Here is a 16,976-nt window from a genome sequence, read left to right as displayed (position 1 = left end):
ACACACACACACACACACACACACACACACACACACACACGCTTCTTTCTTTTTAATTCACATACCATACAATTCACCTGTTTAAAGTTTGAATGTTCAGTGTAATGTTTACAGCCGTTTATTGTGAGCAGAATGAAAGCCACTTGGAAGGGAAGGCTCACAGTGGGCGCTCTCTCTAGATTATTGTCTCTGATTTTTGACAGTCGGATCACCCTCAATTCAACTGAAATCTTTCTAAGTGACCTGCCTTCATTGAATCTTTGCAAATTGAACTTAGTTTTCATAGTTAAATCATATTCATGAATGTGCATGTGAACGACTCTAACTCATTCCTCCCAAAAGTGAATTTTTAAAAATTAATTAATTAATTTTTGGCTGCATTGGGTCTTCGTTGCTGTGCATGGGCTTTCTCTAGTTGTGGCGAGTGGAGGCTACTCTTTGTTGCGGTGCGCGGGCTTCTCACTGTGATGGCGTCTCGTTGTGGCACGTGGGCTCTAGGCGCACGGCCTTCAGTAGTTTTGGCTCGCAGGCTCTAGGGTGCAGGCTCAGTAGTTGTGGCACATGGGCTCAGTAGTTGTGGCACATGGGCTCAGTAGTTGTGGCTCGCGGGCTCTAGAGCACAGGCTCGGTAGTTGTGGCGCATGGGCTTAGTTGCTCCGCGGCATGTGGGATCTTCCCGGAGCAGGGCTCAACCCCGTGTCCCCTGCATTGACAGGCAGATTCTTAACCACTGCGTCACCAGGGAAGCCCCCCAAACTGAATCCTATAATCAGTTCTGCTGTCTTATTTTAGTGCATATAACATAGTTGCTTAGAGAAAATTGCTGCTTTAAGAGATTCAGGTGTCTCAAATAGTTTAGCTAGAGTAAATATAAATAATCACATCTTTTCTGTTTTCCCTCTATTCTAGCAGATTGCCAAATTCCATCCAATTCATGTGGCATAGGACTTAGTAATTTCTCTGCTTAACTAGCAAATAATAAGCCTTGAAATTTTGTTTATATAGAAGACTGGTAATAAAATTTGGTCTCATCTATCAAGTAAGATTCTTAGAGAAAAATAATATACTCCTTTTCTAATGAATCAAAGAAAGCCCTCATCAAAGGTACAGTTTTTCTGCACATGTATAATTATGTTATTATTTTAAAAAACAGTCGCCTAAAAAAATTTTAGTTTAAATTAAAAAATATCTTCCTGAAGTAATCGAAGTAAACTCTGTAAATTATGGTCAAAAGTAAATTAACTCTGTAAATTATGGTCAGTGTCACAACTGAAATCTTACTAAGAACTGTAAAGCACAGACTAGATCACAGTTGTTCTGAGTTCCGTGGTGATAGCAAAGGTGACACTTCCCACCTGGGGCCGTTTCCATGGTGACTGCCAGTATTTACCGAGAAGAGCACAGGTCTGTTGTCACTCTGACCAGCTTCAGGATCTCTGATCCTTATCTGAGGTTTGAGGAGGAATGTCCCAACTCAGGATGATGTGCGTTTGCTGATTCATGTTTCAAAGAGATACATGAGACCAAAGTAAACAGTGTCATAGTTTTGCCAGCTATGGTAGGTTTTGCTGAAAGTATCTTAATAGGCAAAGGATTTAATTTTCTCACTAAAACCTACAACTGAAATCAGTAAAAGGCAACTTTTCCCTGAGGTAAAAGTGAGACAGCATTTTTTTTCCCTGTACTTCTTATCATATACATAAAAATACATGTTTTGAATGGAGATCAGTAGAGGTGGATTTGGGGATTTTATTGTACACATTATTTCTTACGTTTTAAATAATATTATTAATCGCAAAATGCTATAAAGGGCCATATGAATCGTGTGGTGTGCCTCTTTCCTTGGAGTTGGCAAACAATGCTTTTGATGAAATTTCTATTATTAATAAGTATGGATTTGGCCAGAAGATGGCCAGAGCCCAGTGGTACCCCTCACACCTCAAGTATGGGAAGAGCCTTTGGTTTAAGGTTAGGGTATCTGTTGGAGAGTATAGCCCAGTTCAGGTTGTTGAACAAAAATTGATGTGCACATGAATAAGCAACCAGGCTAGGTAGTTTTATTTGGTTTGAATAGTGTTAAAACATGTTTAAAACATAAGTCATTCATTTGCATAGTGAGAAATAAAGAAATACATGAAGTGAAATACCGTTTCCAGTATCTGGGGAAGCAGCTATGGGTAGCAGTCTGATATCCTTCATGAATTTTTTTGTGCATTCAAGAATAGGCAGAAAGACACGTAACATGTACGTAAATGTCCACAGCTTTTTGTAAAACAGAGTTGAATCACGGTACACCTGATCAGCAACTTGCTTTTTTCTCTGTGTAACTATATGTGAACTTCTTTTCTTAACAGTACACTTTTTTTAAAAAAAAGAGAGGGAAAAAAAAAAGAAAAAGATTGTTATTCAAATGAATGGATGGGCCATTATTTATTTAATTATTCAGCCATGTATTGGTGGGTGTTTAGGTTGTTTTCTCCTTATTGATTTGTTAGCATCTTCAACTTAAAAAAAATAACAATCTGATTCCAAGTTGTCAGCTACTGCAGTAAGGACTCCTAGCTGCAACTGTCTACAAACATTATTGTACTGTTGACTTCTTCCTGCAGTTAACTTTATCCCGCCAAGTGTTCAACCTCATTTGCATAGAAGGTTGACCCTTCTGTTTGGCCTATCAATCTTTATACTTCATTTCATCAAATACATTATGTAACTGGAAGTGTCGTTAGAGAACATCTATAGGGTGTTTATGTGACAGTTTCCTAGATACGGAGTTGTTACTATGCCCAACAGATGGGAAAATCAAATCACAGCAGGAGAGGGAGCCAAACAGAAGATCTAAGAAGATCGCAGCCTGTGTACCAAGTAATTGAAAAGTCAGATGATGGAGAGAAGCACACTGTTTATGGAGTGGTTTTGTGGAAATTAAAAACTCGAGTGAAGAATTTCCATCAACTAGCACATTTATTTTATTATGTATGGGTACTATGTTTATTTTAAAATAGGAATAAAATGGAAATACTTGAAATAATAAATAGCAGCGTGGAGACAACTTTAGTACTGTAAGGATTTCTTTCTTTAGATAGTATAGTGTTTGTGGATGTATTTATGTCTGGGGGGCAGGTAGGGGATGAGAGTTGGTGTTTATTTCCTTTTGTAAAATTTAAAATAAAAACCATAAGGAAGTGTTTTATTATGAAATGGAATAATATGGATATATCTTGGAAAATTGAATAACAAGTACAGCCCTTGTATACAGCAAGGTCTTTAGCTTTTATTTTCTGTTTCCTTACAATAATTGCATTTTTAAAGTTCATCCTGCCCACAGGAGAGGATCCCAGGGAGCTGTGATGGAAGCCAAATAACCGTTAGCAGCAGTTTCGAATCGGCTGTACTTTATGAGGGTTTGCTCAGGAAATTTAAACATAGAGAAGCAAATTTGGTGAGTATTTAAAAAAATATTCTTTTAGCAACTACAAGTTTCCCCTAAGACAAAATTTAAACTAGACCAGAAATACTGAATCAGGGGCTTCCAAATGTGTTTCCATACCTGGTGTAAAAAACATGGAATTCTTGGATTAAGGAGAACGAGTTAGGAGCGGGAGTGGGCTACTTTGATACATGTGGTCTGCTTGCTTTCCAGTGTGAACCAGGCTGTCTTGGAGTCCAATTGTCGTTTTATTGTGACTTTACCAGCATTGGATGTTGTATTTCACAGTGACCTTTTGTTGGTATTAGTTTTGCTTATGAATAGGTGCTTAATGCTGTCTGTCGTGCTTAGATGTGCTTTCCTCTGTGCTGTAAGGAAGCTCCACAAGATCAGGCCCTTTCTGCTTTGCTCTGTATTCCTAGAGCCTAGGATAGTGTCTGGAATGTGGTGGGCACTCAGTAATATGTTGAATGAAGTAACAACATATGCCTAACTGTAGCTTATAGAAATAGGATTTTGAATCACATAATAGAAAGCCCAGAGGCAAGTGGCTGCTGCCGGTTTTTTTTAAAAAGCCTGAAGCAGCATCTCTGCCATTCTCTTGGCCTTTTCCTCATGGCCGTAAGATGACTGCTGCAGTTCGCTCCACCGCATTAGAGTATAAGGCAAGAGAAGCAGGGTAGGGTGGCTTCGGCTGCCTTCCGCTCACATCTCATTGGCCAGAACTATGATATATGACCAGTCCTGACTACAAGGGAGGTTGGGGGGGTGGGGAGCCTAGGAAATCAGCAGAGGCAGATAAGGAAGGGGGTGTGTCGGGATTGGATGATAATGGGTAAGCCATCCACCGTCCTACACTGCCACTGTATCTGTTTACATTTGCATTTCTTTGCTCACTAGGGAAACTGAGCATTTCCTGTTATTTATTTATTTAGCATTTTCTGTTCTTAATCCTTTATTGTATTTGATAGACACATTTTTCCTAGTTTGTTTTAACCTTTTAAATTTACTAATTTAGCGATTTCAGTTAGCATTAGTTATATCTTTTTTGGTTGCCAGTTGCGTAGATCTGACTTTAACTTAGCCCCAAACACAGAATTTATTGCCTCTTATGACTGAAATGCCCTGGGTTGGTCTGGCTTGGATGTATTTCGGTCCACACATCAGGTGGTGTCCTCAGCTCTGCTTTCTCCATGTGTTGATTGTAGTCACTCATCAGCTTCTCCCACAGGAGGTGGTTTCTGATAGCCCCCAGCTTCCATGACCTCAATGGCTCATAGCGCCAGGTGAAAAGTAGACCCTCTACCCCTGGAGCTGTGACGTCAGCAGCCACCTCGAAGGCCTGGTTGGCAGCCTGAGTCATGGTCGTCCTGGCCAACTGGCAGGGAGGCACAATGATGGCAGTCCTGGCACCAGCACACGGGGTGGATGAGGAGTTGCTGGACACAGAGAAATGCTCCTGTCCACTCAGACCTGACAGGAGCATGTGGATGTTTCTGTAGTTGAGTCTCCTGTTTTTCTTTGATTTTTCTCCTGTTGCTTCAAAGCTTAGAAAATGGTCAGTTTTCAAAGATGTTACACCTGTACAATTCTGTTTTACGCTGGATGTGCTGTTGTTTGATATTTCCGTTCTCTGCTCAGTCCCCCTGGAGTTGATCTGAAGTGTGATGCGGGCGAGGTGTACAGAGCTGGCCCTTGACTCAGATCCCCGACTTCACAGCATGGCCCGGCCTGCAGCAGCTGAGACCTTGAGCAAAGTAGGAAGTCTTCCTGTGCCTCCGTTTACTCATCACAGAAAGTCTGGATAAAAGTAGTTCTCACTAGTGAAGTAATGCTCAGAGTTCAGTGAGAAAATGCATGTAATACTGTTAGCAGAGAGCCGAGCGGAGTGTCGGCCCTGGTGAATGTAGCTGCTGTAGTTACTGCTGTTCGCGGTATTGCCTCTCCCTCCAGCCCGTCCCGTCACAGCTGTCGTGTCAAGAGCAGAGCTCTGCCTCTTTCCTCCCTTTTGTCGTGCCCTCATGCTGACTTCATCACTTACATGTTCTTGGCAAAAATTATCCTTAATTTTAGGCAGTTCGGTCAGACTATGAAGAAACATTTACAGAAAGCTTAACTCTGCATGCCTCCTTTGAGATAGAGGTCCAGTTTTACAAGTCAAGTAAGTACTGTGATAGTCAATTTTGCTTTCTTTACATCAGGTGCGATACTTTAAAAAGGCAGGCAGAGGGGTAATGTATACAAAAGGAATTCATTGTCATGAAATAGGTCCTTTGAAAATATACTAAAGGGACCAAATTTAATATAGCTTTTCTAATTTTTATGTAATCTTTTATATATAAATTTATATAAATATATTTATTTTGTAAAAAATGTACAGCAGGAAGCATATAAAAATCTTTTATAATCCCATCTCCTAGGTGGCTTTTTTTTTATACATATACACATATGTTGTGATATAACTTAAGATGTTTCACTTAAGTAGTCATAAGTGGGAGAGGTGTTTTTTTTTTTAACTTACTGGTAGTAACTTCCCTACGAGAAATGTACATGCCTTTTTCTTAAGCCCAGGCAACCAGAACCCTGGAGAAACTGGCCGAGCCTGCTTTCGGTCTAATCTGTGGGAGGGCAGCTGGAGGTGTGGGAAGGCTTCAGCTTCCTTATCTTCACAGGACATTAACCAGGGGTTGAGGAAAATATGGACCATGATGGGATTAGCTGATGTAATTATGAAGAGTGAGGATGTGTTTGCTCTGCAAGAGGGATTTTCAACAATAAGATGACCTTTAGGTGTTAGCTGACAACCACGTGGAGAGCAGCTGGAGGGAAGTTCGGGAAGTGGTCCTGGGAGCAAGGGTGCTGTTGTTGGACAGCCTTATGGAAACGTTTGCCTTGACTGTGGGCACTTGAGTCTCAGAGTAACCAGGTCAGAGTCAGAAGTGCCTCTTGGAATCTGGCTGTGCTCCCCATGCTGGTGCCCTGACTTCTCCAGGGACATGCAGGATTGCCCTTCTCCTTCCCTTCAAGCTAGATGTTTGCAGTTAATTCACGACTTGGCCAATGAAATACGTGCAGGACCTTGGAAAGGCTTGCTTGATTCTCCACGCCCCCTTTCCCTGCACTGCCGGTGATGATGGAACGGGCACTAGAGGCTCCATCAGCCCAGGTCCCCCGGTGAAGACAGTGTGGAGCAGAGCTCCGACTCACCCTCACGGCTGTGAAGCATAATCAAGACAGAAGCCTGTGTGATTTTAAGCCTGTGAGGTTCGGGACATTACTGGTTATCGCAGTGAGACACGGCCCCTCTGGGCTGATCTGTGGCCTTGGCCCTTGTCCTCACCTGCAGAACCAGTTCACCTGTTTCTGGGCCCAGGTGGAACTGTAATACTGCTTCTATTAGGTTGGCAATCCTATCCTCCTAGCTTTTTTTTTTTTTTTTTTGCGGTACGCGGGCCCCTCACTGTTGTGGCCTCTCCCGTTACGGAGCACAGGCTCCGGACGCGCAGGCTCAGTGGCCATGGCTCACGGGCCCAGCCGCTCCGCAGCATGTGTGATCTTCCTGGACCGGGGCACGAACCCGTGTCCCCTGCATCGGCAGGCGGACTCTCAACCACTGCGCCACCAGGGAAGCCCCCCTCCTAGCTTATTGAGAATAGGTTCATTTTGGTGTATGAAATATACTGATGACCTCCTATTTTTTCATATGTCATGAAACTTTGAAAGTCAAAATAGAGTTAGAAAGATAGATAATAGATGTTCTGCAGGGTGGTGAGGGCAGATCCAGTCCCAGAAAACCACCGTGTTAGGTTCGCGCTGGGCCTTTCTGCCTCGGGCTCCAGCAGTCTAGTGGGTCGAAGGGGAGTAAAAATCTCTCTTCTCTACCCGTCTTACATTCTCAGCTGGGCCTCTTAACTAAAGGACAGATGAGCGAGAGCAAAGCATACACATTTATTTAATATATGTGTTACATGACACGAGAGCCTTCGTGAGGAAATGAGCCGTGAAGGAGTGCTTAAGCCTGAGTGTTTCTTGCTGGGTTTGACGCGGACTGGGAAGTGGTGGGAACGTGATAGGACAGAAGGGCTGTGGCTGAGTGCAGGGAACTGGGGGAGCTTAGCCAGGCTTGTCCGTCCAGTCCTCTCACGTCCCTCCATCTTCGGAGACGATGGTGCCCCTTCCCTTGGGGTACGGGGAGGCCACCTCTCACATGAGGGTCGATGACCTGCTTCAGGGGAGAAGGATGAGGGCAAGGTCCGAGCCCTTCCCGCTCCTGCCGTTTCTCAGATTCCTTCAGTGTAAAATATGCAGCGTGCCAGCGTGTGCACATGTTGGGGATGTGCGTCCTGAACCCCACCAGGGTGATGACCTAACAGGTCGCTAGTGCCCGGACACACAGCCAAAGGCTTCCCGCCTTCCTCACCAGGTCCTAGGGCTGGCCCTGTGGAGCCTGACGTCCTTAGTCCATCTGATCTGGGAAGTCAACCAGTTACCCCTGGTAAACACCACATGTGGGGAAGGTTTCACCGCTTCTCCAAACCAGGCTCACGGCAGGCAGGCTCCTCTCCTGGATGGCAGCTCGCGACCTGGTGTGACCGCTGGGGCCCGGCGCCGGTGTCCTCAGCTCCCAGTGGTGGTCGGCCCAGTGCCTGGCCCCCGAGGCTTTTGAGGGCTGCCTCTTCACCACGAGGCCAGACGGTGCTTCCTGCAACACTGACCCACATTGCTGCAAATGACGCTGCCCCCGCCCTGCGTAGGAAGAGTGCCTTTCGCTGAGGGGCAGCTGTAGTCACAGTTTAATATGCTGCCCTCACCCCAAGCAAAACACCTTTCACTCGTGGAACCACCTGTGTAGACTCTGCGAAACCATTTTCCATTAGTATACAGCTGATGTTGAGTTTTCTTTAGTTGGAGTATCGTTGATTTACAGTGTTGTTAGTTTCAGGTATACAGCAAAGTGATTCAGTTCTCTCTCTATATTTTTTTTCAGATTCTTTTCCATTATGAGTTTTCTTACTTTTAAATGCCTTAACAAAATTACAGAGCCATCGCGACCTCTCAGTGACTGGTATGTTCTGTTTTGGGAACACAGGTCGTTGCTATGGCTGCATCTGAGTGGTGGCCGTGTGTTCATCTGAGTCCGGCGGTTTCTACCATCCACCTGTCGGTCAGGGCGTTTCTAAGTAGAGAACACCCTCGATGTGCGTGTGCAGGTGTGTGTGTAGGTGTGCGTAGGTGTGGGTGTGAGCCTCTGCTGGCACCTTCCTCTCACGGGCACCAGTGTTCACTTTGGAAAAAGAGGTCTTCCTCTGCCTCAGTTTGGGAGCTGTTCAGAGTAATCCTTAGTTTGCTGGGAATCTGAAAGGCTGGCAGCTTGTCCTAGGACTGCTGAAGTAACAGGAGAAAGGAGAAAAGACAGGAGGGGTTGCTGCTTGGCAAGGAATGGCCTTGTGGGCTTAAATGTGCTCCCTTATTAGCAGCTTTCACCTGGGTGGGTTTTCCGGTTGCTGAGTGGGTGTCCCAGCATTTTATGTGACCACATAGCTGGGGATGTGGACGTTTAGTCCTGCGAGGGCTCTGCCTCGCAGACTTAAACACGCATATGAGATGCCTGTTGACATGCAGATGCTAATTCCCTGGGCCTGGCGTTGCTGATGTTCTGACACTTGGGGTAATTCTGACCGGGCTTTCAGATTCCAGTACTCAGAAGAGAAGGTGCTAGCATGTTATAGCCATTGCTTAACAGTCTGTTAGCCTCAGAACTGTATGCTCCAAATCACATTTAACAAGATAAAATGTTTACTGATAAACATGAAATTTAACTATGTTATCATTTTGTTACCATTTTGATAAAGTTTATCAAATTAAAGAATTTTAGGGCTTCCCTGGTGGCTCAGTGGTTGAGAGTCCGCCTGCCGATGCAGGGGACACGGGTTCGTGCCCCGGTCCGGGAAGATCCCACATGCCGTGGAGCGGCTGGGCCCGTGAGCCATGGCCGCTGAGCCTGCGCGTCCGGAGCCTGTGCTCCGCAACTGGAGAGGCCACAGCAGTGAGAGGCCCACGAACCGCAAAAAAACCCAGAAACAAACAAACAAAAAAATTAAAGAATTTTATCTATAAACCTTTTTAAAATTTACTGAAGTGAAATAATGTAAAGATATTTTTTATACCTTAGCATGAGCTACAAACTTTCCTTGAACAAACACCTCCAATCCCCATCAGTTAAAAAAAAAAAAAAAAAAGCACGTACTCCAGTAGATGGCGTATTTATTTACATATTATAGGCTACTATACCAATAAAAAGTGTGTACCTTACAACATAAACACAAAAGAGAAACTGTGAACGCATGCGATGTCAGTGAAATAGTGAAATAAGTAGTAATTTTAAATGTCTTGCCAATCTGGTGGATTCATTCCGTCATTCATGTCTGAAGGTGTAGTGCTTAGAAGGCCCTCTGTTGAGTCACAGTTGTCCTTGTAAATCAGTGTCTACAACGGTCATCTCGGTAATTTCTTTCTTGATAATTTGAAATATATGTATGTTTATACATATATACATATTTAATATTTATATAGGTTTATTTAATACACACATGCAGGCCATGTCTTGTCAGATCTGTCTAGATCAGCCTTGTACTTTTGTCACTGGTGAAGAACCCATTCGGACAGTAGGGAAAATGTCAGTCCTACCATTTTCTTGTTTTCCCTTGTGCTTGCATAATTAGTTTTATCTTCACCTTCGTTTTCTTGGCAATGTCTTTTTAAAACTGGTTGTCCTCTTTGTGAGGTTGGCTTGGGTAAGCTGGGTGCACACTCAGAAACGCAGCCCTGGGTGTGCGTACGTGCGCGTGCCTAGGACGGCAGCAGCGCTGCACAGCTCCCCCTCCTCCTCTGGGGCCTGGCCTGTCGTACCTGACCTGGGTAACCTTTCCAAGTTGGGGACCAGAGGGCCCCACTATAGTTCATATGTTAAACATTGATAACATTTTTGTTTACTTTAACTTCAAATAGTTACAAGGAAAAGTATTTTCTCCCCGCCTCCCAGTGGATTGCCTTGTGTACACCTTGGGGCACCTGTGCTAAGCTGCCAGGTCAGTTGGAGGAGGTTACGGGGTCTGCCTGTCGGAGCTCTGATCCGGTCCTCAGACGTGGAGGCTTCCTCGGGTGGCAGTGGCACTCAGTGATTGCCGTGTCCTAGTCAAGACCACAGCTCTCTTTACCTTGTAATGGCAGCGTACTATGCTTCACTACAGCCTTTGGTCGATGATGGTTTCTGTCCTCTTGAAAAATGACCTCATGTTCAAAATGGTCAGGTGTCCGTGATGTGACTCTGCAGTCTCCCCAGGACCGTCAGTCAGGGCTCCACAGGACAACAGTGTTTCAGCCTCATAAATGTAAAGACTCAGGTTTCTCTTGACTTTATTATATAAAGTTTAACTCTACAAATGGCCTCCCTTTTCCAAGTCAATCCCTTGCTCTTACCAAAAATTTTACACAGTGAATCTTGCCTTTCTGGCTTCTGCTGAAGAAATAATTATGTACCGAATATGTACAAAGGACCCCTCTCCCTGTTGCCTTCCTCCGGCGTGGGTGTGTGTCTTCCTGCTGCTCAGGCCTCTCGGGAGCGCCCTCCCTGGGGCATCTGGTAGGAGCTGGGTTTGCTTTTTCAGCACCTGGAGCTGAAGCATCTTCCACTAAACGGGTACAGCTGCTGCCCTGCCTTCACGGCGCACGTAAGCTCCCAAACTGGTTTCATCAGAATCTCCTGGAGGGCTTGCCAAAACACAGATGGTGGGCCCCACCCCAGAATTTCTGATTCACTTGGTCTGTGGCAGCCTAAAAATTTGCATTTCTCACAAGTTCCCAGGTTGTTCTGTGTTGGTGAACCTGGGACTAGACTTTGAGAACCACTGGCTGTGGTAACACCAAGTTTCTCATCAGTCTCATTTTTCCAGACTTAACAGAGCGTCTTTGGTGAGCTGGGTGCCCTCGAAGCAGAGCCTGAGATGGGGATTCTTGTTTGAACAGTTTACTGAAAAGGCTCTCAGGAGAGAGGGAGTAGGCGGCGTGGGGCAAGCTGGGCCAGACTCAGCACGGGGTCCAGCTTCACCCCTGCAGCAGCGGAGAAATGGGGCAGAGGGCGCAGATCACCTCCCGGGGCTGTGTGTTTTCTCCCTGAGGAATGTTGGGTGGGATTTCGGAGACTGCCTGGTGGAGCAGATGGGAGGGAACGAGAGAGTGCAGGTGACGTGATTCAAGCTGGGGCACACGTGGACTTGGGGGCTTGAAAGGAAGGGGACGACTTGGGTTTGTCTGATCCGGAGAACACAGGGTGGCTGTGATGCCCAGGCCACTCTCCTGGCTGAGGCTTTCTCAGCAACGTTAGAAAACGATGTGCTCCTTGATAGCAGCCACTATTGTGGATGCTGTCTATGGGGCTTGATCGTCCGGGCGCTGGCCCCCGGGCTGTACTTGCATCGTCTCTAACAGGAAGGAGACGGCAGTTTAGAGATTAAGACAGGCTTTGGGGTCTGACTGACCAGGGTCATCCCTGGCTCTGTTCCCAGTTGCTGAGAGATTTGGGACAAACTGCTGAGCACCTCGAAACCGCAGTTTCCTCATCTTTGCGGTGGGATGGTCCTCCATACCCAATAGGGCTTTGGCATGAGGATTAAATGAGGTGCTATGTGTGAAGAACCAAGCAGATGGTGAGTCCAGAATGAATGGTAATTATTCTTCTCTGCAGTTGACTCTTGCAGCAGTCCTGTCAGTTAGGTGCTGATGCCTCTGTTTACAGATGAGCAAACTGAGGCTCAGGGAGATTGTGTGACTCACCCAGAGGCGGGCAAGGCGTGTGTCCCGTTTTTGGTTAACAGTACTCACGATGGAGTAGAATTGACTCTTGTTTTTTACAGGTCAGTAAAATAGTGGCTGAATTCTTTGGCCACCGTTGCCTTTGATGATTCCCTTCACAAAGAACGTTTGCTCCAGAAATGTGTAGAGCAGTGGATCCTTCAGCAAGATGCAAAAAAGTTGAGCGTTAATAACTAGGAACATAGAGCTAGATGCAAACACCGAGTGGCTAAAGTGGAATTTAGGTGTAAAAAGGACTGAAAGTACATTTCCGGTATCTCAGGCTATTGACTGAGATCCAGTGAATGGTAAGTTATACTGCAGAAGCACATATGCACAGAAAACTAAACACTGAGAAATACTTTGAAGGGGAAATCTCAAATGCTAAATATATTAGGGAATATATAATTATAATTTTTTGTTTGTAGCTGTCAAAAAGCCCACCCCAGTTTTCATTCTGAAAGGGAGTACTGGGCAGAAGGCAAGTCTCTTGCTTGTTGAAGGAATTCTAGATAATTAGTGTTTTAGCAGGGAATGCTAAGCTCCCCTGGCCCTGGGGGTTTGGAGACACCTGAGAATGTCTTTCCCGCAGGGATCTGTGGCTAAGGAAGCCTCCCCACGCATTCTCTCTGCATAGAGTGTTTCTGGCACCTCGCTGAGCCCATGGTTGTACAGTTACTTACCTGCCTGTCTCCCTGTCCTGAGGGCCTCTCGGGCGTGTGAGCCAAGTGCCAGCCTCGGCTGTCTCTCAGGCTCCAGCATGGTGTCCGGCGCGGGGCAAATGCCCGCTAAGTGTAAGAAGTGCCTCAGGGTCCTCTACTGTGTCTTGTACATTTTAATTGGGGTGTAAGCCCAGTGTCATTTGCCTATTAATTCTATAGGCTAGCCACCCCAGTACTTTTTGTTAATAATTGCATTGTTGGAAATGACGTAAGTCATCCTGGTAATAGTTTTGGTAACGCAGAATTTCACTTCTAGCCTTTCAAAGTGTGAAAGAGTCATAAATCAATTTGATAAGAAACTCAGCTGGGTTTTTCCCTCCTATAAGTTGTGTTTATGTTGTGTATTTCTGTGTATCATATAACTTAACATGGACTCATTGATGGGACAACGTGGTGTTCTCGGCTGTGTATTGAAATAAGTAAGCAGAAAATAAGGTCTCAGTAAGGCCTCTCAATTGAGAAGAGAACATCGGCAGGTAGGTGTAGTTCAGGTTGACCAGTTGTTCGCATAAAACGCAGTGAATGTTTGCCTGTGCTGCTTACTTTCATCTGTTGCACATATTCTGGGTTGTAAGTGTAAAGTGTCCCACAACCCAATAAGTAAACAGAAGAGGGACTTTCCTGGTGGCGCAGTGGTTAAGAATCCGCCTGCCAATGCAGGGGACACAGGTCGAGCCCTGGTCTGGGAAGATCCCACATGCCGCGGAGCAACTAAGCCCGTGTGCCACAACTACTGATCGTGCGCTCTAGAGCCCGCGAGCCACAACTGCTGAGCCCGCGTGCCACAACTACTGAAGGCTGCGCGCCTAGAGCCCGTGCTCTGCAACAAGAGAAGCCACCGCAGTGAGAAGCCCGTGCACCACAACAAAGAGTAGCCCCCGCTCGCCGTAACTAGAGAAAGCCCACGCGCAGCAACAGAGCCAATGCAGCCAATTAATTAATTAATTTAAAATACTTTAAAAAAAAGAAGTAAACAGAATATGTCAGACAGTGGTGAGTGCCAGAGATGGAGCTGTGCTGGGCCCTTTCATTTGGAGGCGCTGAAGGGACCTGTGTGGGGTGGAGCCTTGGTCAGAGGGTGTGGGCGGGGCCTTCCAAGCAGTCAGCAGAGAGTCAGCTCTCCGCGACTTAGAGACTCATCACCTGGTCTGTAGCTTACCTGAGCCTGACCTTCTCACTTGTCTCACGTAGAGTGCTGTCTTCTAACTTTTGCTGTTCTCCGGAATCACCCTGGTAGGTGGAGACTACACCTCCTTTCTCTGTTCTTTTGTTTGTTTCTTTTTTCGGTGGATATGACTTCTTCATAATGCTCAATGACCATCTGGTTTTTGTAAAAGTGGTTCAATCTATACCTCAATGTGGTTGAAATTAATCACTCAAAAGCAGTGTGGTATTCTGGACCGATTTTTAGGAGCCTGAATCTTCGTGCTGGCTTATAGATAAGTCATGGAAAGGTCTTAGATAAAACTTTGATGTATGTTGTCTTATGTGAAAATGCTCCCCGACTTCTGAGAAAGTTGTGAAGTTTCCCAGGGATGTTATGAGGACAAGTTAATTAGAATTCTTTGGTGCTGCTTTGAGCTTCAAAAGCACAAACATTGCCTAAAACCTAGTTCTGAGTTGACCTCCCGTAGGTGATTCATACCTCCCATGTGGTATTGTCTTCCTAATAACCATGCTTTAAAAAATTGAAATGCAACCAAATGTACAGTGCAATGCAACCAAGGATTCTCCAACAATAATTTTTAAAATACTGGTCTCCCTCCCTTTGACTGAGAAGTAAGAGAAAGTTCAGCTAATTTTAATATAACTATGGTTTTCTGTACGGAACTGCACCATCTTCGTTTCTGTTTTCTCACAGACATCCATTCTTTACTCAATTTTTGTGACACAAATATTATAATTTTGAAAGAATAACCATGGTCAATGCTATCTGCCAACTGATTAAAAGGAAAAAATGGGGGGGAGGGATAAATTAGGAATTTGGGATTAACATATACACACTCCTATATGTAAAATGGATAACCAACAAGGACCTACACTATAGCACAGGGAACTATACTCAGTATTTTGTAATAACCTGTAAGGGAGAAGAGTATAACTGAATCACTTTGCTGTATACCTGAAACTAACACAACATTGTAAATCAACTGTACTTCAATTAAAAAAAAAAACACCAATCTGTGATTCCATCTGTGAGCTCTCTGCTTTTGCACTTCAATTCAGTCCAAACAACAATCAGGCACTACCCTCGGGGCTGGGACTGTGCTTGGCACTGAGATACCGAGGGTTACGGCACAGTGTGGTACACGCTGCACTGGGGATTCGGCAACGTGTGGGGTAACTGAGAGCGGGGGCGGGGGGCGGGGGCAAAGCAGGGGCACTGGGTACTTGGGCAGGAAGAGCTCCCCACGGGCGGTCAGCTCAGCTGTGGCTCGCACGTGGTGAAGCCGGTCCTCGCATGCGCTCTGGTCCCTCTGTTCCCCCAGGCTGAGCCGTCAGCAGGGCTGCCTCGTGCCCTCATGCTGCTGCCAGTTGAGAACGTTGGGAAGCTCTTCCCTGTGGCCGTCTCTCATCTGCCTGAAAGCTGTGCCAGTTCCAGGAGCCCCGAGGAGCTCTCTGGTGGGGCAGTCCTTTAGGACAACCATCCACGGGCTCTGGTGAAGGTCAGTCAGTGGCGCCATTGAGGGAGGGCTCCTCACTCTCCTAAAGGAAGTCCTGGCTGGTTAACACGAGCTGTATTAAGGAGCTGCTCTTCCCGGGCACCAGGGTCTTGTGATGTGGGAACAAGATGGGGACGGGGGGTGTTCCCTCTGCCCATGAGTTTGTGGTTCAGTTTAAATACAGAATTCAGAAGTGAGAAATTGCTCGAAAACAAGATACTAGTGTGTGCAGAGATGATGACAGGAAATGGAATTGTTGTGAGGCGATGTGAGGAACTTAGCTTTTGGAAAGAGGAGGATGAATACACAGTTATTTGGATTAAGGAGTCGTGCAGGTCTGTTCACCAGCGAAGGGAAGTATGAATCTGAAGGACTGTGCACCAAGTAGTTAAGATCGTTGTTTCAGAAGTACAGCATCTCAAGGAATGTTCCTTTTCTACTTACATACTTCTGTAATGTCTGAACTTTACTTAGTGTATATTTACACGACTAGAAGGAAGGTTAAGAGGGAAAATCGTATATGAATATTTGAGAAAATTGTAAGATATTTTAACTTCTGGGCCCCACTCAAAACCGTCAGCTTTTCGGGTCCCTAGGTAGATAGGCCAGAGTGTCACACCCAGATTAGGAGCACGTTGCCTCTGAAATCCAAAAGGGGCCCAATCAATTTGACACATAAAATTAACTATCACTAGACATAGAAACTCAATCTGTATGTAAGTCTTGAACTAATTACCTAAAAAGTAACATCTCGCAGGTTTTTAAAATTATGAATGCTTAGGAGGAAACTTTTATTTAGCTCCTAACTCTGGTTGAATTATTATAACATATTCACTCAACTCCCATCAGCTACCCACCCTCCTACCAGGTGTTATGTCATGATCCACGTGCTAGGTTTTTTTTCTTGGGTGGCAAATGTGTTGAAGTTTTGCAGGATACTGCACTTAGGCGTGACTAGGCGGTATTTGCTTAGTACTTGACCAATTAGAATCCAATGTGTCAAAATATTAGAGCTGGAAGTATCTTTAGAAATGGTCTAGGCCAATTTACTTTTTCAGACAAAATGAAGATGCAGGGTGTTAGAGACCAGAGTGGAACTTGGGCTTTCTGTTGTCAGTGAGAAGGGCTTCTCGGTTCTGGCTCTGCCCTGCTCCCTTGGATCTGAGAGGCGTGCTTTAGGCTGGGCTGAGAGCCAGCTTGTTGGGAGGTGAGCTGACGTTCTGTCTTCAGTTGGTAGTCTGGCAAACTTGGCCACCGATCAAAGGTGGTGACTGAGAGGTAGCGATCTTAAAGAGCAGGATGTTGAGAATC

At 45.4% G+C, this 16,976-nt stretch overlaps 1 protein-coding gene across 8 annotated transcripts in view; it reads left to right on the top strand.

Annotated features, from left to right (window-relative positions):
• The window catches only part of TULP4 (TUB like protein 4), a 224,290-nt gene that overhangs the window by 118,108 nt on the left and 89,206 nt on the right, over nt 1-16,976 (top strand). For 7 of the 8 annotated variants that reach the window (XM_027082412.1, XM_027082358.1, XM_027082380.1 and 4 more), the window contains one exon: nt 3,329-3,442. The exons of the other annotated variant lie outside the window; for it this stretch is intronic. In XM_027082412.1, the coding sequence (XP_026938213.1) occupies nt 3,329-3,442 (114 nt within the window). The remainder of the gene's footprint in view (nt 1-3,328; nt 3,443-16,976) is intronic. 8 annotated transcript variants of the gene reach the window in all.

This window comes from Aethalodelphis obliquidens, unplaced genomic scaffold (assembly GCF_003676395.1).
Source record: "Aethalodelphis obliquidens isolate GAN/ISIS:26980383/991018 unplaced genomic scaffold, ASM367639v1 scaffold3, whole genome shotgun sequence".
Lineage (NCBI taxonomy): Eukaryota > Metazoa > Chordata > Mammalia > Artiodactyla > Delphinidae > Aethalodelphis > Aethalodelphis obliquidens.
This window is presented reverse-complemented; position numbering and strand designations above follow the sequence as displayed.